The sequence below is a fragment of the Nicotiana tabacum genome, chromosome 3, assembly GCF_000715075.1.
Source record: "Nicotiana tabacum cultivar K326 chromosome 3, ASM71507v2, whole genome shotgun sequence".
Taxonomy (NCBI): Eukaryota; Viridiplantae; Streptophyta; class Magnoliopsida; order Solanales; family Solanaceae; genus Nicotiana; species Nicotiana tabacum.
Window position 1 is genome coordinate 180,055,852 of NC_134082.1, and position 20,812 is coordinate 180,076,663.

The 20,812-nt window shown below is 40.4% G+C and overlaps 1 protein-coding gene across 1 annotated transcript; it reads left to right on the top strand.

Moving 5' to 3' along the window:
• The first annotated feature begins 6,908 nt into the window (after window positions 1-6,908).
• Window positions 6,909-9,133, top strand: LOC142178258 (uncharacterized). The gene is made up of 3 exons (XM_075247588.1): window positions 6,909-7,392; window positions 7,866-8,257; window positions 8,342-9,133. The coding sequence occupies exons 1-3, from the start codon at window positions 6,909-6,911 to the stop codon at window positions 9,131-9,133; spliced, it is 1,668 nt and encodes a 555-aa protein (XP_075103689.1).
• The last annotated feature ends 11,679 nt before the right edge of the window (window positions 9,134-20,812 follow it).

A 20,812-nucleotide genomic window follows, 5' to 3' on the forward strand; every position in this document is an offset into this window, starting at 1 on the left:
TTGTGACTTGGTCCGTCCCGCGAAACTGTGGAATCAATTGGCCTACTATTTAATACATGTTCCCTCTATTTTCATAGAGATTGACTGTACTTCATGTTAGAAAACATGTTTAGGCCTTATGTGATCACTGTTGAGACCTGAGAGGTTGTGTACTTGCTGAATTAGCTGCTAAATTACTATTTGTACTCAGTCATAACTTTTCTTGCTTATTATGTATTTGTCTCTTACTGTTTATTGTTGATACATGATATTACTTCTGTTTGGGTTGTTTATATGATTTTTGGGAGTCCGAGAGACTGGAGATATTGATAACTGAGTAAGGCCGAGGGCCTAGTTGTGAGATATTGATACTATAGTACGTAAGTTATCTGTGCAGCACGTGAGTTGTCTGTGTGGATCCAGATATTGATACTATAGCACGTGAGTTGTCCGTGCGGATCCAGATATTGATACTATAGCACGTGAGTTGTCCGTGCGGATCCAGATATTATATTATAGCACGTGAGTTGTCCGTGCAGATTATAGCGCTTGGGCTGAAGGAGCCCCTCCAGGAGTCTGCATACCCCCAGTAAGCGCAGGTATATGATAACATGTAAGTTGTCCGCGCAGCACGTGAGTTGTCCGTGCAGTTTATAGCGCTTGGGCTGAAGGAGCCCCTTCGGAGTCTACACACACCCCAGTGAGTGCATGCACCTATTGAGTATGATTATTGAGGGCTGAGAGCCGAGTGATTGAGTTGTTGAGATGAGTTGAGTGACTGTTGCCTTGAGAGGCCATATTTATTTTCAGTTAATTGCTATACTTAGTTGCTATTTGCCCCTGTCGTACATATTTTTGGAATATTTGATATCTGGTTTATTTGAGTACGCACTAATGAGACTTAAATTGTTAAATCGAAAGTTTGACTACTCTTATTTGAAAGTTATTGAGATAACACTATTTGCATAACTCGTCACTACTTCTCAGTTCCTTATTTATTTTTGTTACTTACTGAGTTGGTGTACTTACGTTACCCCCGGTACCTCATGTACATATCCAGGCACTTCTGGTCACGGCGGTTGCTGATTGAGGAGTTAGACTCAATAGACTATTGAGGTAGCTGCATGGCGTTCGCTGACCTTTTCTCTCCTTTCCTTTCATATTCTACTGTTCTATATTTTCAGACAGTGTTCTATCAGTCGGATATTGTTATCATTTAGATGCTCATGTACTCAGTGACACCGGATTTTGGGGGTGGATTGTTTAGTATTTTTGGAGTTATATTCTATTCTTAAAGATTTTATTTAATATTAACTGCTTCTGTCTTTATTTAAAAGTTCTACTGTGTTAGAGATGTTGAGTTGAGGTTTGCCTAGTACCACGATAGGCGCCACACAACAAGTGAGATTTTGGGTTGTGACAAGTTGGTAACAGATCACTAGGTTACATAGGTCTCACGAGTCATGAGCAGGTTTAGTAGAGTCTTGCGGATTGGTACGGAGACGTCTGTACTTATCTTCGAGAGGCTGCAAAACCCTTTAGGAAATTCCACATTCTTGAATTCTTATCGTGCGACATTGATTAAACTTGAAGCGTAATTCCTTGAATTCATTCCATGCATTCGTGTACCCACATGAGCGCTCGGTATCTGCTATGCATCGACAGCTTGTAATTCCCTGGATGAGGTGCGAGATGTAATTTTTGTGTGTGATGTTGGGCCAGTCTGGAGGACTTGAGGCCAGGTTTTGTCTATGGCTTGAGTACTGAGATTTCGATTGTGTGAGCATGTGCATTTGGGACTTATATGTCTGTTTGTGTCCTTACTGGTGGGGTTTGTGACTGGATGACTAGGGGTGAATATGATTTGATTGCGAGATGTGTTCAAATTGTTCGAATGTGACGGGAAGATTTTGCTGAGGATGTAGCAAGGATTATTGGGTGTTTGACTTCTGTCTTGAGTTGGCATATGGCCTTGAGCTATGGGTGTATTGAAGGACCTATCGTGTAGTTTAGTTGTGGAGCAGACTAAATCTTCATGTTGTGTTATGAGTTTAGACTCAGAGGGGGTTAAGTGATTGTGTAATAGTTATGATTATGGAAGAGTATAGAAAGATACCAGTTTGAGGCTAAGCAAGGGGATTATCTCCTGCGGGATGTTCTGAAGTTTGTGTGATCCTTCTGTTGTTGGTTGGCAATCCTCTTTTACCAGTAAAATATACGTGTTGCAATTTGAGTTTGGATTGCTTATAAGAGTGGGCTTGACTGTTACGAGGGTGAATGCGAGATTTGCAAATGGTTTGAGGAATTAGATGGGTTGTGTTGCATGAGCTTATGAAGGATTTAGCTTAATCTCATCCAGTTAGGGTAGCTCAACCAGTTATTGTGGCACGGGCCAATGACAGGCCTGCCTTGTCTCTTGAGGCTTTGCTGAGATTGGATAAGTTTACCTAGATATTTCCAGTCCATCTCAGTGGTACACCTTTTGAGGACCCACACGATTTTCTCAACCGATGCTATGAAGTATCGTAGAACATGGGAATAGTTGAAAGCAATGGGGGTTGATTTTACTGTGTTTCAGATGACGGGTTTCGCCAAGAGGTGGTGGAAAGATTATGTATTTACTAGATCCGTTATGGTTCTGTCTGAAGATGCGGACGCATTAAGAAGATCACCTAGTGAATCATGTAGGGGTGCAACGTACCTTGACGTCTGGTTGATTTATATGAGTTACAAATATCAACATTGTGGATTGTCGAACATTGTGACCCATGACTTCGCGCCAAGTGGGGATGTCTACTATCAATGAATGGATCGAATGGTCATGTGTTATATCAGTTTTGACCTGAAATGTATATATATATATATATGGTACTGAAAGGCTCCCCAATAATTTACACATATTTAAGGCCTGAGACATGCAGGGGATAAGGTTGGGACTTGCGGTATGTCTGCCTCTTTAATTATCCAATACTTCAGTATCAAAGGAGTTAGAAAAACAGCCTTAAATTTCCGCTTAGTGTGGAATTCAAGGTTGCAGATTTTGGGGTGCTTAAGAGAAAGTACAATGGTTGACGATCTTCTGGACTATGTAGTTTGTTCCAAGATTTATCTTGATGGAGCTATACTTTTGTGATTATTGTGCATAATTAGGGGAAAGAGTTACCCCAAAGAAGAATCGAAGAGTATATGAATAAATAGGTTAGCTCAGCAATGTTGAGTCAACATAGCAAAAGAAGAAATTAGCCGCTGGAGTTTGTGGCAAGCCTATGAAGAGGGCAGACTAGCCAATGCAACACCACCTACATGGCTTAGTTCTCATAAATGTTTTTTAAAGGAGTTTATCTCCCGGATTCTCTGTAATATGTGGTATACCCTAAACGGTTGTGTCAGGTGACCATGACGGTGTCATAATAGGTCATCAGGTTCAATAAGTTCGCTGTCATACTCCTACCTTAGTTCCTACAGCCAGAGAACGAGTCCACAGACTCATTAAATGATTCAATTATGATTTTGAAATTTTGTACAACTCGGGAAACTACAAGTTGATGCTTCATTTTGGCTAGTGGTAGAAATTGCCAAAATGTTAGAATGTGTTCTGGATGAGGAAAGGAGGAAGCTAAGAAGACCAAGAGGTCTCGAGGTTTTAAAGGATTCAGCGAATTCTACTCTACAACTACAAATCATTATGACAGGGGCTCGGGCAGCCAGCCCAGTCAATATATTTGATTACTCGGGGTGCTCCAGTAAGTTCTTTTAATGCACTACCATCACAAAGTTCATATAATGGTTATTCCCGTTATCTAGCATAGACTCAGTATGAGCAGTTGAACCCTCAAAGGGATTGTTATGAATGTGGTAGTACTACGCACATCATGGGAAAATTGTCCTAGACTTGGGAGAAACATAATTTTTAAAAGCACTCAGGCTACGTGCCTCATTGCAGTTACTACTCCACCTAAATGACCAGCTAGAGGTAGGGGGCGGGATGTTAGAGGTGGAGGTGAGACTCCTAGAGGTGGAGACCCAACCCATTGATATATTTTCTATGGTATGGCTGAGGTCGAAACACCAGATGGTGTCATTACACATACGGTCTTGAATTATTATAAAGCAACAATTTTCTTAACTTGATTCGGTTCTGAGTATCGAGGCAAGTCCTCCTATTGTGCTCCACTTATGAGTGAACTTCGTAATTCTGAAATCTACTTATATGAATACTCCTTTTGGGAGATTTGATAGAGATAGCTATGTCTATCATTATGTGTTGTGATTTTGTTAAACGGAAAATTATTCAAAAGAAGAAAATGGAATGTTCCAATTTGGCATGATGTGCATATTACTTGTGGTATAGAGTTGAGGATGAGATCCTTGTGTTTTATATAATGTGAAATATTTAAACCGGGCTACAAGCTGCGGTAAATGTTATATAAGGACTAGGTCCTTGTGATGAAAGAAAAAAAATTATGTGTTTAAATGCCCCCTTTGTGAAATTAAAAATTTATACTATAGTACTTATAGGAAGTCATGCCTATTAGACTTATTTGAAAAAAAATCTTGTATGAATATCTTTGTCATTGAGCTACACCCAGAAGCAACACTACCTGAGGCTTTAGTCCAACGGGATTGGAATGGTTGCCAATATCTGAAAAGTGACACCCAGGTAGCGGATCTTGCAAAAGGAGAAGTGGATCCAAATTATGCTGCATGGTTTGAGAGAAGGTTTTGTGCGAATGGTGAGCTAGAGCCCGAGCCTGAGCCCGAGCCTGAAAGGCCCGCCAAAAGACCTCATGTTCAAGCTTCTGATGATAAACTCCGAGAAAGGTTGGCTTGGGGAGAGAAGGACAAAAAATATCAAGCCACCATCCACGCTTTGCAAGAAGAATTGAGGAACGTCGTATTCAATAATGATTTACAGACGCAAGAAGCTGAAGGTGAAAGAATAAGGTTGGACCAAGAAAATGAAGCTCTCCAGATCCAAGTTCGAAAAATGAGAATAACAGCTAAAAACTCAGGCAAAAGCAGGAAAGATGAAAGGCTCATCTACAACCTTACGCAGAAAGTACATGACTGTGAGGATGATTTGCAAAAGACTGAGTCTGAGCTAGTAAAAGTACGAACGAAGTTGGCCAAAAATGCAGAAGAACGGGCAACTTTTGTTTGACAGTTGAAGGAAAGATATGACAGAGGGGTCATGGGCTAGAAAAAGGAGCTTAATAGCCTTGAGGGTGAAATGACTAAACAAGCCAAGAGCTTCAAAGCCGAGAAAGAACATTGCTATGCTTTGATGGCACAGCTAGAGGGAGACCTATAATATTTACAATTACAAGAACATAATCATATGGCCACCCAAGTCTTGGAGGCTAGATCTCAGCAGATTGGGTGGTTGTTGCAAGAAAAGGGCATCATCAGGGAAAGGGTTAGAAGAATCGCCGACTACATTGTGATAAAGTGCAACGAGTGCGAGGACATGACCAGGTCCATGTTCTTCGACATAGTAATGATCTTTGTTCGCCAGATAATGGATAATCTCTATCGCCTCCAAGATGACATGGCACGTAGGCCTGTAGCAAGACCAGTTGGTGTTCCTGGGCAGGATTGGAGGCACTGATGTACTCCTAATTGTTTTCTCTTTTTCAAGTCCGTATTTTCATTGCTAAAGTCTGTTTCTGTTTTAGTTTTCAATTCTCAAGTATGTAGGATCGAGTCTTTGTAATAGAGAAAAATTAGAAGTCTTGTTTTAATGAAAATTTGAAAAAAAAAACCCAAAAAATGTTTTATTTATTTCAGTTATTCCTTGAACTACGTGATAATTTGATTCACGCGGCGTCGTGATACGTGGCAATCCTCATCAAATTCGGTCATGATTTTTGAATAACTCAAATAAAAGAGAAATTGATGAAAGGAGAAAACCAAGAAAAGAGAAAACAAGAACAAGAGAGAAAATCAGGGAGATAAACAAAAGCTAAGATGAGACATGCAATCGTTGCAAAACATGTAGAAACACATTTAACTGTATAGGTGCATCACACCCCTAATATGCGATTCCCTATGTGTTAATTGCTTCAAACTAACCGGTTTATTGTCTACTATTGAGTCTAGGTTCTGTTTTAAGGTGGTTGGTTTGTGGTAACCTGGCTTTACACCCTTACTTTACAAGATCCAAGGGCAGTGTAGAAATGTTATCAGAAGTTCATCTACCAACAATTCCCATCCTAGAGAATAGCCCGCTATCGGTTATCCCAACCTCAGAGTTAGCGGCTATTGAAGAGAATATGGCATTGTGCCTCCGCATCTTGGAAATGCGGGACGCTTGGTCAAATGGTAGAGAGTCACCAAGTGCCATACCCGGTTTCCCCGAGCTACTTCCCAGAGCAAGTGGAAATTCCAACGTCCCAATAAGTTACCCAAATACCCCACTTGGGTACCCCCACCATCTCAGCTCACTTCGCTGGAACACCTTCTGAGGTTCACCCCCAGGTGATTTCAGGAGTGACCTCTAATATATTTACCGCATCACCAACTTTGGCTACGGCATAACCAATTTTGCCCAGGACAAGCTTTGATCCATCATCCTTCACTTTCCAGGTACCATCTTTTCCACCAGAACCTACCTATTTCACCACCAATTCTTACCCTCAACAACCCCGGTACGAGTTTATCATGGGACAGGAGAAGGCTACAAGAACCCCGAGTAAGAGGAAATCGCTCGAAAAATGAGGAGCATGGAGCAGATCCTCAAGAATATACATGGCTTGAGTGGCCAAAAGAGTGTATCCTATGCTGACCTATGTATGTTCCCGCACGTGCATTTGCCCCTCGGTTTTAAAACCCCCAAGTTCGAAAAATAAGACGGGCACGGGGACCCCATAGCCCACCTCAAGAGGTATTGCAATCAATTAAGAGGGGCAAGCGGGAAGGAAGAGCTCCTAATGGCTTATTTCGGAGAGAGTCTAGTTGGCATTGCATCTGAGTGGTACATGGATCAAGACATGTCTCGTTGGCACATATGGGACGATTTGGCTCGAGATTTCGTTAGACAATTTCAGTACAACATAGACATTGCTCCCGATAAGAATTCCCTATCAAATCTCAAAAAGAAGTCATCGGAAAGTTTCCGAGAATATGTTGTTAAATGGCGCGAACAAGCGGCCAGGGTCAAGCCCCCATGGATGAGATCGAAATGGTCAGTATTTTTCTACAAGCCCAAGAGGCTGCTACTTTTAGAACATGATATCTGCAATGGGAAGCCCTTTGCCGAGGCTATCAAGATTGGTGAGATGGTCGAAAATGGTATGAAAATAGGTCGCATATTGAGCCAATCTGTCATAAGAGCTACGTCCCAAGCAATTCAAAGCGGGTCAGGAGGTGTAGCAAACAGAAAGAAGAAAGAAGAGGTGGCGATGGCAGCTTCAAGTCTAAGAAACCCTCGTCCGCCCAGAGTTATTTCCCTCCAAGCACCCCACAACATTATTATCCTCATTAGGATGTGGCTTATGTTATGGCTCATCAGTCGTATGTAGTAATGAATGCCCAGCCATACACTCGGCCACAACAATAGTTTAACCAAAATCGAGCACCACTTCTTAGAAATAACCCTCCTCACCAAGCCCCATATAATCCTCGTCCCTCTTACAATAATTTTCCATACAATGCCCATGCTCGGTAACCACACAAAAGAACAAATTTCATGCCTATTGGTGAATCATACTCTAGCCTTTTCCCAAAACTGGTTCAAATGGGTTTGTTACAACCCGTACCCCCGAACAGATAAAACCAGGAGACATCTTCCTACCGACCCGGTATCCGATGCTCTTATCATTCTGGAGTGGAAGAGCATGACATTGAAAACTGTTGGACCCTCAAAAGGGCAATTGAAAACTTAATAGAGCAAAAGAAGGTAGTGCTGAAAGATGAAGAGGTCCCCAATGTGACCAACAACCCATTGTCGGCCTATAATAACAGGCCAGTTATTGGGATGATTTGTGAAGATGAAGAGTTTGACCCAGCTCTAGAAGCCATCATTGCCATAGCCGATGTGGAAAAGCCAAAGGCTACCGTAAAGCAAGATAAGGGGGAGAAGAAGAGTAACTCCGCTCCTCCAAGTGAAGAAAAGACTGTGAAAAACAAAACAGGGGCAATACCCCTTAAAGACGTCATTCTTTATGTTCCCCGAGCTCACAAGAAAGAACAATTGGCGTTGAGTCCTCCTAAGAGGTTCGAGCTGAACAAAGGGCCTACGATGTATATACCCAAAGGGACTTATGTGGAGCGAGGACCAGTAATTCCACCCAGTTTGAGCGAGCCCGTGATCATTAGCCGCGCACCATAAAGGCCTATGAAAGACGCCACTGCAGTCCCTTAGAACTACAATAGAGCAATTGTGACATACAAAGGGAAAGAAATCGCAGGGGAAGTAAATGAAACCAACCCATATGGGAAGTACCTTAATCTGGAAGAAGTGAACAATGCCAAGCAGAAGCGCTTCCCGCTCAAAAGGCCAGTTAGTGCTGAAGAAGCAGAGGAATTCTTCCGAAGAATGAAAACTGCGGACTACGAGGTAATTAACCAACTCCAGAAGTCTCCCGCTCAGGTCTCGCTCTTGTCTTTACTGATAAGCTCGAATGAGCATCAGAAAGTGCTAATAAAGACTCTCAATGAAGCCTATGTTCCAATTGAAACCACTGTGGAGCAACTGGAAAGGATGGCAGAAAGATTCTTCACAGTGAACCAGATTTCATTTAGCAAGAATGAATTGCCCCCGGAAGGGGCTGCCCAAAACAAAGCTCTTCATTTGACAGTTAAGTGTGAAGGGTACTATGTAAAAAGAGTCATGGTGGATGGCGAATCAGGGATCGACATATGCCCTCTCTCAACTTTGCAAAGAATGAAAATTGGGACAGAGAGGATCAGGCCTAATAATGTTTGTGTGCACGCTTTTGATGGCATCAAGAGGGACACAATAGGGGAAATTGATTTGATCTTGACTATCGGTCCTATCGATTTCGAAGTGATGTTTCAGGTCTTGGACATGGATACCTCCTATAATTTTATTTTAGGAAGGCCTTGGATCCGTACTGCGAGGGTCGTACCTTCTACCCTCCACCAAATGGTGAAGTTTGAACATGAAGATCAGGAAATTATGGTTCATGGATAAGACAAGCAGTCAATTCACCGGGACCCGTCAGTCTCATGTCTCGAAGCTAGGGAAGGTAGCGAGCATATAGTCTATCAAGCTTTCGAGGTGGTGGTCGCAGATCAATGTGAGGAGGGAAGCCCGTGTCCTCAGCCCTTTCTGTCAAATGCGTCCATCATGGTCGCTACTAAAATGATCAAGCATGGTTATAAGCCTGGGAAGGGACTCAGGGCATCATTGCAAGGTATCATAGAACCTATCACTTTAGTTGCCAGCGAAAAGTTCTTTGGTGTGGGTTTTCATGCCACAACAACTGATGTGACATGGGCAAATGAACAAAATATAAATGGTTGGGTTCTACCTCAATCGGTCCCGCATCTCTACAAAACATTCGCCAAGCCTAAGTACGCAGAAGAAGAAGAAGAAGAAGAAGAAGAAGAGGCCTTCACGACCGAGGAAATTGAGGACATATGTGGAGCCATGAGGCAATTGTTATATGAATCCCATATGGTCCAGCTTGGAGAAGGTTCGAGCACTACTAAGGTGCAATTTATGGGGTCTGATGCCAAGCTGCAAAATTGGAAGGCTACTCCGTTCCCAGTCAGGCGAGAATTTCAGTAGTCCAGTCTTGCCGCCTTTTCTGCATTCTGAGTTATTCCAGGGTGTAACTCGAATGTTTCTTTTAATTTATTGTCTTTAAAATTCCAATGTAAATCCTGCTATCTTCAAATTCAATGAAATGAAATCAATATTTCATCATCTATGAATCTATTTCTTTATTATTTCTGATTTTTGTTACTTTTCTTGTTTCTTCCTTTCAGTTCTAATAATGCAAGCTTAAATAACATGACATGTTTGCGGACTTCATGCCCAGATCATAGCACGCTGTCTAATTGTGAAATAATGAATCAAGAACCGGAATATGATGAAGAAGAGGCTTTTAGGGAAATAAACCGAGAATTTGAACAATTTGAGAACAAACCTAAGCCAAACTTAAATGCAACTGAGCTGATTAATTTTGGTAGTTCAGAAGAGGTCCAAGAAACCATGATAAGCATTCATACAGATGAAAGAACTAGGGATGCAATGATCCAACTTTTGTTCGAATTCAAAGATGTGTTTGCCTGGTCCTATGATGATATGCCAGGGGTAAGTGTCGATTTGGGGGTCCACAAGTTGCCGACTTACCCCGATTATCCCCCTGTCTAACAAAAATAGAGAAAGTTCAAAACTGATATCAGTGACAAGATCAAAGAATAGGTCACCAAACAGTTGAAGGCGGGGGTGATCCGAGTGGTCTGATACACCACATGGTTGGCTAATGTGGTTCCCGTGCCAAAGAAAGATGGGAAAACTCGAGTGTGTGTCGACTATCAAGATATGAACAAAGCAAGTCCCAAGGACAACTTCCCTTTGCCAAACATCCACATCCTTGTTGACAATTGTGCCAAATGTGAGATACAATCTTTCATGGATTGTTATGCTGGATATCATCAGGTCTTGATGGATGAAGAAAACGCGGAAAAAACGGCCTTCACCACACCCTAGGGCACATATTGTTATAGGGTCATGCCTTTTGGTTTGAAGAACGCCGGGGCAACTTATAAGAGGGCTATGATTGCCATCCTTCATGACATGATGCACCAAGAAATCGAGGTGTATATGGACGATGTGATCATCAAATCCAGAACATAACGACCATGTTCGGGACCTGAGAAAGTTCTTTGAGCGTTTGTGTAAGTATGACTTGAAGCTAAATCCAGCTAAGTGTGCATTTGGAGTTCCGTCTGGCAAACTCTTGGGATTTATAGTCAGTCGGAGGGGCATCGAGCTAGATCCAATGAAGATAAAGTCTATTCAGGATTTGCCTCCTCCGAGAACCAATAAAGAGGTTATGAGCCTGTTGGGAAGGTTGAATTACATCAGCCGGTTCATTGCTCAGTTGACATCCACGTGTGAGCCCATATTTAAGCTGTTAAAGAAAGATGCGACAATTAAATGGACAGATAAGTGTTAAGAAGCCATCGACAAAATCTAAGAATATCAGTCGAATTCGCCAGTCTTGGTACCACCCGAACTTAAGAGGCCTTTGTTTTTGTATTTGACAGTCTTGGAGAATTCCTTTGGATGTGTCCTCGGGAAACATGGTGTGACTGGGAAGAAAGAGCAGTCAATTTACTATTTAAGCAAGAAGTTCACTAGCTACGAAGCCAAATACACTAAAGGACTTGTTGTGCCCTAACCTGGGTCGCTCAGAAGCTTAAGCATTACCTATTGGCCTACACCACTTATCTCATCACCAATCTGGACCCTTTGAAGTACATATTCCAAAAGCCGAGCAAAATGGCAAATCCTGCTCACCGAATTTGACATAGTCTATGTCACCCGCACGACAATGAAAGCCCAGGCTTTAGCAGATCACCTAGCTGAAAACCCTGTTGATGATGAATATCAGCCTTTGAGTACTTACTTCTCGGACGAGGAAGTAAATTCAGTTGAGGTAACATTAGAAGACACCAATGCTTGGAAAATGTTCTTCAATGGAACTGTGAACGCAAAAGGTGTCGGGATTGGGGCAATTTTGATCTCACCCACTGGTCAACACTATCCAGCCACAGCCCGACTTTGGTTTTTCTGCATAAACAACACTATCGAGTATAAAGCCTACATTATGGGTATGAATATGGCAATTGACCAAGATGTGGAAGAATTGATAATCATGGGAGATTCAGATCTAATTATCCGACAAGCTCAGGGAGAATGGGAAACCCGTGATGTCAAGCTTATTCCATACAGGCAACATGTGGAAGATCTTAGCAAGCGGTTCAAATCAGTCGAGTTCAGGTACATTCCTCGTTTCCACAATGAGTTAGCCGATGCGCTCGCTACTTTGGCCTCGATATTGCCATATCCAGGCAATGTCCACATTGACCCTTTGGAAATCCAATCCGAGAAAGGCATGGTTACTACAATACGGTTGAGTTGGAACCAAATGTACAACCATGGTATCATGATATTAAGAGATTTCTGAAAATAAAGGAATATCCCAAGCAGGCCAATGGAGACCAAAAGAGAACCATTAGAAGGCTTGCCAGTGGTTTCTTCTTGAGCAGGTAAGTCTTGTACAAAAGGACTCCAGATCTCAACCTGTTAAGATGTGTGGATGCCCAAGAGGCCGGAAGAATCATGCATGAAGTACACGCAAGAGTGTGTGGACCCCATATGAATGGATATGTCCTGGCAAAGAAAATCCTTCGAGCAGGCTATTACTCGATGACTATGGAAAAGGATTGCTTCAGCTTTGTCCAAAAATGTCATCAGTTTCCGGTGCACGGTGACCTGATCCATGCACCACCTACAGAACTGCATCCTATGTTAGCACCGTGGTCGTTCGTTGCTTGGGTATGGATATCATTGGGCCAATTGAGCCAAAAGCTTCAAATGGGCATAGATTCATATTGGTTGCCATTGATTACTTTACAAAATAGGTTGAAGCAGTCACTCTTAAAGCCGTTACTAAGAAAACAGTGGTAGACTTCGTGCATTCCAACATCATTTGCCGTTGTGGTATCCCTACGACTATCATTACAGACAATGTTGCAAACTTGAATATCCATTTGATGAGGGAGATATGTGAGCAATTTAAGATCACGCATCGGAATTCTACCCTTTATCGGCCCAAATCTAATGGTGATGTTGAAGCATTTGGGATATCGCACAACTGTGCGCACATCAGTTGAGGCAACACCCTATCTATTGGTTTATGTCACTGAAGTTGTAATACCTGCAAAAGTTGAAATTCCTTCTCTCCGAATCATCGTTGAGGCTAAAATTGAGGATAGTGAGCGGGTCAAGACCCGTCTAGAACATTTAACCTTGATTGACGAAAAGCGGATGGCCGCAGTTTGCCACGGGCAGTTGTATCAACAAAGAATGGCCCGTGCCTATAACAAGAAAGTACGGCCTAGAAACTTTGAAGTGGGGCAACTCGTTTTGAGACGTATTCTCCCTTATCACAAGGAAGCAAAAGGAAAGTTCGCTCCAAACTGGAAGGGCCCGTACATTATCAGAAAATTATTGCCGAAATAGGCATTGTATTTGGGAGACATTGGAGGAAATGACCCTGAAACAGCTGTAGATGCAGACGCGGTCAAAATGTATTACGTTTAACCCTTTTATGGTACCAATATTATCCGAATGGGATGATGAAGGCTTTTATTCTCGCTACCCCAAACACTCCAATCCTTTGCTAACCCTTTGAGCCGGTTACCTTTCTTTGATTACCCTCTTTGGAATTTGAAAACGTTTGTAAAAAAATAATCAAAATCAAAAACAAAGTTTCTCTTAACTACCTTCGACTTAATTCCGAAAGGATACGTAGGCAGCCTCTCTCTGGGGTTCAGTCACACCAAAACAAAAATCCAAATTTCCCCAAAAGTAAAACTGGGACAGATATTATAATGGTTCGGCGATGATCCCGCCTGAATGGTTCCAAAGTTGTAATTCAATCCAAATTCTTTTTACCCCAAGTCTTGTTCAAGTCTTTCTGATCAATCGGGTAAGAATGTTCAAGAATCGTAGAATGCGGTTGCTTGGATCGGATGCAACGAGATGAGAGAAATGAAATAAGAGAGTCTTATTGGTGAAAACCCACACAGACACTGTAAGGCGATGGTGAGCAGAGAAACTGAATTGAGAGAGTCTTGCTAGTGAAAACTCGCAAAGATTACTATAAGACGATGATGAGAAGAGAAATGAGAGAGGACAATCGGCGAAACCCGCAAAGGGCATCATTGATCGAAAAAAAGAACACCTTACAATCATTGGCATTGATAGAGTCCTGGCGGGGTTTCTCGGTTTTAAAACATGAGTCATGATGGATTTATGGGAGATTGGATAGTTGCGCAGATCAGGTATCCAGTCCAAGAAGCATGTTATGTCTATTGAAGTCTGCATACACTCCAGATAAGTCCTCCTTCCTCCCCCCCCCCCCCCCGAAAGGGACCCTTCTCGTTAAAATTCATTATCTTGTCCTTTGTTTACTTTTCTTTGAATCCCTTTCGGTTTAATCCTCCTCCGAAACTAATACAAAGAAAAGATGGCAAGATTGGCTTTACAGGTTTCCGTTTAAAAGCCGAATTCAAGGAAAAGCACCCAACCTTAACAGGTGCATCAAGTCGATCTCGACTGGCCATGATGACCGATGATCCAGAATCAAAATTATTGAAAAAAAAAAGAAATCCAAAGTCAAGTACCCATAAAGGCAAAATAAGAAAGGCCAAATCCCCACACGGGTTAACCATCATTTGAAATTTTGGAAAAGTCAAGATCTCTGGTTTTAGAAGAGAGATCGTTCTCCAAAAAGCCATCGAGCAATAGATATTTTCATCAAAAGAGTTCGGTCGAGATCAAGTGACCAAAACAATCAAGGCCATAAAACAAACTACCGTTTCAAACTGATAAATTGTTCTTTGATTTGAAAACAGGTGCAGCCCAAGGCAACTTTGCAAGAAGCAGGTGTAATAAAACAAGTTACACCAGAAACCAAAACGGTCCTACAGCAAAAGTTCACCCGAAAAGGGAAGTCTTTTTAAACCCTTCATTCATTCCCCTAAATAAAATGAAAAAAAGAAAAGAAAGAATGAATGAAAGAAAGAAGAAGGAAGATTCAAATCATGGTAGCCTAGGGTCCCCAATCTCTAGCTACGTTTTCTCAACATAGGGTCCCATTCCTTAGTCGCTCCCAGCATAACCTGTTAGTCTTTTCCATTACAGGGCTCCACTACCTAGTTGATTTCCGGCATAACCCGATGACCTTTCCCGGCATAACCCGTGGACCTCCCCAGCATAACCCGAGGACCTTTTTCTTTTCCGGCATAACCCGATGACTTTTCCGGCATAACCCGTGGACCTCCTCGGCATAACCAGAGGACCTTTTTCTTTTCCGGCATAACCCGATGACCTTTCCCGGCATAACCCGAGGACCTTTTCCTTTTTCTGGCATAACCCGATGACCTTTCCCAGCATAACCCGTGGACCTCCCCGACATAACCCGATGACTTTTCCGGCATAACCCGTGGACCTCCCCGAAATAACCCGAGGACTTTTTTCTTTTCTGGCATAACCCGATGACCTTTCCCGCCATAACCCGAGGACCTTTTCCTTTTTCGGCATAACCCGATGACCTTTCTCGGCATAACCCGTGGACCTCCCCGGAACCCGAGGACCATTTTCTTTTCCGGCATAACCCGAGGACCTTTTTCTTTTCCGGCATAACCCGATGACTTTCCCGGCATAACCTGTGGACCTCCCCGACATAACCCAAGGACCATTTTCTTTTCCGGCATAACCCAATGGTTTTTTCGGCATAACCCAATGACTTTTTCGGCATAACCCGTGGACCTCCATAGCATAACCCGAGGAACGTTTTTCTTTTCCAGCATAACCCGTAGACCTTTCCGGCATAACCCGATCATTTTTTCAGCATAACCTGGTAATCTTCCCAACTTGGGGCCTCCGATCCCCATGTGATTGCATTTTAGATGTGAGGTCTCCACTCTTTGATCTCATTTTCCCAAGGATACACAATCATGATCTTATTGCTTTCAATAAAGAGATAGTTTAGATTTGGTTACAATAACTCAAGAAATTTTTCTAGTAAAAACTAGGGCATGAAATTTTGTTTATTTGTTTGCTTTGGTGCCTAAACAGGTTTTCACCGTGAAGTACGAGGTTTGAGATGACCAAAAGAAGAAGTCTCAACCCGAATAAAAGAAAAGAAGAACAAGAAAAGAAATTGAATTCTAACTGTTGAGGCGGAGAAAAGATGCGGACTGCTCAAGGTATGATTTAAGTCACAAGCATTGCATGTCCCGCCTTGATCTGAAAAGTTGAAGAAGAATGAACCAGCGGTTGCAGCTAACGAACATCAAGATTCAAATCAGAATCTACAGGAAGAACAAGCCAAGACTCGAGATCAAGCTTTAAAAGGTTTATAGATATGAATCTTGTAACTTGTAGTTGATAGGCTTAACTAGTTTAATTTTTCATCTTTCATTTCGGTGTAATAAGGAGCTCGACAAGCAGAAACAGCAGCAACAGCAGTGAAATCACAGTTTCCCGGTAATCCCAGCTACCAAAACTTCCAGAACTATACTGACCTGATTCCTTTATAGCCAAGGATATGTAGGCAACCTCCAGAGCAAGTTTCAGTCAAATTTTTTTCAAAAGATGCTTCTCATGGAGTTTCAAACGAGCAAAAATCGCTCGTAATTGCTCATTTTATCTTTGCCCGAAAACCCTTCGTATTTTCAAGCAAAGAGGGGCAGTTGTGAGCATGTGATTTTTGCCCTATACGAAATACTCCTATAAAATCCCAAGAAAATAGATTTTTTCTTAATTATTTGCCATTTTTAGGAATTTTTGTAGAATTCTATTAATTGTTTGCATTTCTGTGCACGTATAATTTTATTAAAAATAAAAAAAATGCCAAAAATACCATGCAATGCATTTAGATTTATTTTTATATTTTTGGGATTAATTAATTAATTATTTTCTTTATTAAAACTGAAAATCGCAAAAATGGCCCACTTTTACATTTTTTTCCTTTAATTTTAGATTATTGATTTTTTCACTTTTAATTTAGGATTAAGATAATTTTATAATTTTTGTAATTAGGTAATTAGTTTAACTTTACATTTTTTGATTAATTTAGGTTTTTAATTTTAGGATCTTTAATTAAAAGAAAAAGAAAAGAAAAGAAAAGAAAAAGGAATAAAAAGAGGGGTCTTTCAATTGGGTTGATTTTATACCCAAACCAGCCCAAAAATCGCCCAAACCCACGCCCAAAAACCCTTTTCACCCGGTCCAACCCTTCACACCCCAAACGACCCAGTTTTGTAACACTTTGATCATAGCCGTTGGATCTTGGCAATTCAACGACTCGGAACTAGTCTTTCATTTAATACATAACTATCCGAATCTATCCCTCCCCATTCCAATTCGTTTCATTTCACATCTAACTCACGCCCAAAGAAAACCCTAGCCTCCTCAGGTTCCCTCGTCCTCTCCGCCGCCAACAGCCACCGGAATTCGTCTCACGGCGGTTCCATTGTTCCAAATAACCCCAAATCAACACCTCAGACTCCCCTTCATCTTCTCTTTATAAATCACCAAACCACTCCCCTCGAATCACTCTCAAACGCCTCGAATCTCAAATCTAAGATTCAAACCAAAAACCCTAACTCCTTCAAATTACCCCAAATTCATACCAGATGATCCTCACCTCCCCTTCTTCCCAAATCCACTACCAGTTTCCCTCAGATCACCCTTAATACTGTTAATTTTCAACTCCGAAATTACGAAAGAAAACTGAAAACTCCCAATCCATTCCTAATCTGGTTTCAACGATTTTGAAGGATCGATTTGAGCCAAAGTTTATGCCAATCGATTGTTCTTGACAAGAACAATCGATTAGCATTAGTTTGGGTTGATTTCAAAGCCCGCCGGATTCCGACCAAGTCAGCACTGACCGGCCAAGCTTCGTCAAATACCATCATTCGTTGATTTGCTCTGTTTGTTCAAGTTTTTCCGGGCAAAGTCAGTTTGTTTCTGTTTCTTCTCTTTTTTTTTTAGTTAATTTTAGGTGTCAATTTTGTTTGATTTGATTGCTGGCTTATTTAAATTTCAGCAAAATAAGTTTACTTAGTTAATCATTTTAATTTAATATAGTTCGATGCATTTAGGTTAATTAAATCACGCTAGATCAATATGATAGAGTAATTAAGGGTTTGCTTCTTTTCAATTGATTCTACGTCTGATTTAGCCGCATAGTTTAGGTTCTCTTTTTCTTTCTTTAATTGCTAGTTTCATTATTTATACGTGGGTTTAAGTTTTTTTAATTAGATTTTAATAATTTTTCTTTGAAACTCATGCTAGTATTAAGTTTAAATTTTTCTTCTATGTTTGTTTCGTTTCTGGTTCTGTTCATGTCAAATGAATTTAGGTTTAATTTAAAGGGTTGGTTGCTCGATAATTTGTTCCTTTAATCTTTTCTTGTGTATTAACTGTTGTCTTGTGGTGTTGGTTCTGATTTGCCAATAAATAGGAACTTTAGAGACTTAACTGAACCAAAAAGTTTAGGTAAAGATGAAATAAGCAAAATTTAGAAGGGCAAATTGGGATTTTACATTGAGGGAATATCAGAATGTTCTAAGAATATCACAGTTGTCCTTATTCTTAGCATAAAATGCTGAAATTGGATAAGAAAAAGGACGGACAACTGTATAAAAATGTTGTACTATTCTGCAGTATAAGGAATTAGGTTAGAATATTCCTTTCTTGGGATGCTTTTTGTGCACTCTATAAAAGGAAAACCTTCCCTCACTCTCACAGAGATTCAGGATCAATTTACTGCACAAAAGTCTCTCTTTCCTCTTCTGAAAAGATTAGATCTCAAAAATTTCAGAAAAAACTTTCAAAACCTCTTATTCTTGGTTTCCTTACAAGCTGAAAAGATGATTTGAAGTAGAGGATCTTTCCTAGTTTTCTTTAGCTGAAATTTCTGATTTTTAAAAGCTGGTTTGGGAGCTACACTTGGGTATGTTTTGGTTGTTGTTTGCTGTTTGTTGTTGCTCATTTCTTCTGGAAAGTTCAGCTGTTTTATTGACCTTTATTTGGTCTTTCTTTTGAATCATCTCTAGGTATGTAACCACACTCTGATTATGAGAATGAATCTATTTGTTCAAATCTGAACATCTTCATGTCTATATGTGTATGGTTGTCTGACTCAATGGCAGAAATTAATATGTGTTCACTTTCTTTATCAGCTTTTCTTGTGTTTTATAGGCAATTCAGTATTATGAAAATGTTCTTAAAACTGCACAAATAACTTTGCTTCATAGCAAAACATTTAGGCTTGATATTGTTTATGATTTATTTGAGTTATGCTTTCCTTCTTTCTTTCATCTGACTTCTTTACTTAAAATCATTATTTCCTCTTTCTTTTATTGTTTGGCCATGAGCTATAGCCTGCTGATTTAGCCACTGGTTGGTTAAATCAGCAGGTTCAGAAGCCTTAAAGTGGGACTCACACTGTTCTTTTCACAAAGGAAGACCAAGTTCTAATGGACAAGCCATGTCCAAAAGAGGCAGGAATTCTCTATTAGTTATGCAAGTTTGTAATAGTTTTAGCCTAAATATAGTTAGTAAAGCAGTTGTAGATTGGATTGTTACTTGGAATATTTTTAAGAAAGCAGTATTTTTGGTTTAATAGCAATGCAAAAGTCTGTTTACTGCTGTAAAATTGCCATTGTATCAGATTTTTGTAATAAGTGGACTGAACTTTGTAAAGATTATAAACTAGCTCCTACATAAGCTAAGTGGTAGTTTTCATGGTTAGTATTGTAATCAGGTGTATGTTGGTAGATAAAAATCAATGTTTTCTTCGGATCTTTGGCTACTTTGTTAAGGCAGTTTGGATACGTGTTTTGATGTTGCATATGTTTGGGCTCAAAGTTAAGCCCGTTTAAAAGCTCTCATGTATCACATAAGCAGGCCAACTGACAGCAGAAACGTTTTGGGCCTTATTCTGGCCCATAGGCATTCTCATATTTTAGACCTACATGTCATGGTGTCATTTTATTCAGCTAATGTAAATGTCTTCCAGCACTGGTTTCAGCATGTTAAATTTTTAGCTTTGTTCTTGTTTTCCAAAGATTTATGTTAATTTGATAAGAAAAGGATTTTTCATGTGGAATTTTGTTTGTGCATTATTAGGTTAGGCACCAACCCAAACCAAATAGCCTCAATCATTCTGGACATGTTGAGGGTTTCGAAGGTCTATGCCTTTGGGCTCAGCTTCGAGCCCAGGCACCCTCAGCACTCCGTCTTTCTCCTGATAAAAAATGGGGCCTGTTGTTGTCCCACATTTCCCAAATAATCAAAGGCCCAATATAAGTAGCCCAAAACCTATTACCATTAACATTTGTTTATTAAGTTCAAACCATTTGTAAATAAGAACTTCCTTTTATTACCTTAATTAAACAATTGAGGTGTGCCATCTTTCATTAAATAAGATATGGCCCTCTTATTAGTATCACTTAGATATTTAATAATCCTAAAATAATCGTAGTTTTGCTTTAGGCTCGACTTGGAATAGTATTGTGATTATATATACGTTTGCATAACATAATTACAAATTTATTTCTAAAAGTAACTCGATGGATGCGTTCGCGCACCTTCAACCAAACTTCTCTTAATAAAATAAACAAACCATTATTAATTGTGGACACGTTCATGTGACATGGTTTTTGACGCGCCAAAAGAAAAGAGTATACATACGCGTAACTCAATTCTTTAATTACGAATAATCAAGTGATTAAAAACGGTAAAAGATAAATTCACATAGGTTTTAAAATAAGTAATTAGACATTTTTAAGCCAAGTATAAATTGCTAAGCGACCGTGCTAGAACTACGGAATCCGGGAATGCCTAACACCTTCTCCCGGGTTAACAGAATTCCTTACTTAGAATTTCTGGTTCGCAGACTTTAAAATAAAGTCAATTTTCCTCGATTTGGGATTTTAAAATAAACTGGTGACTTGGGACACCAAATAAATTATTCCAAGTGGCGACTTTGATTAATTTAAATAATCCCATTTCGAATAATGTCACTTTAATTGGAAAAACTCCCTTATACCC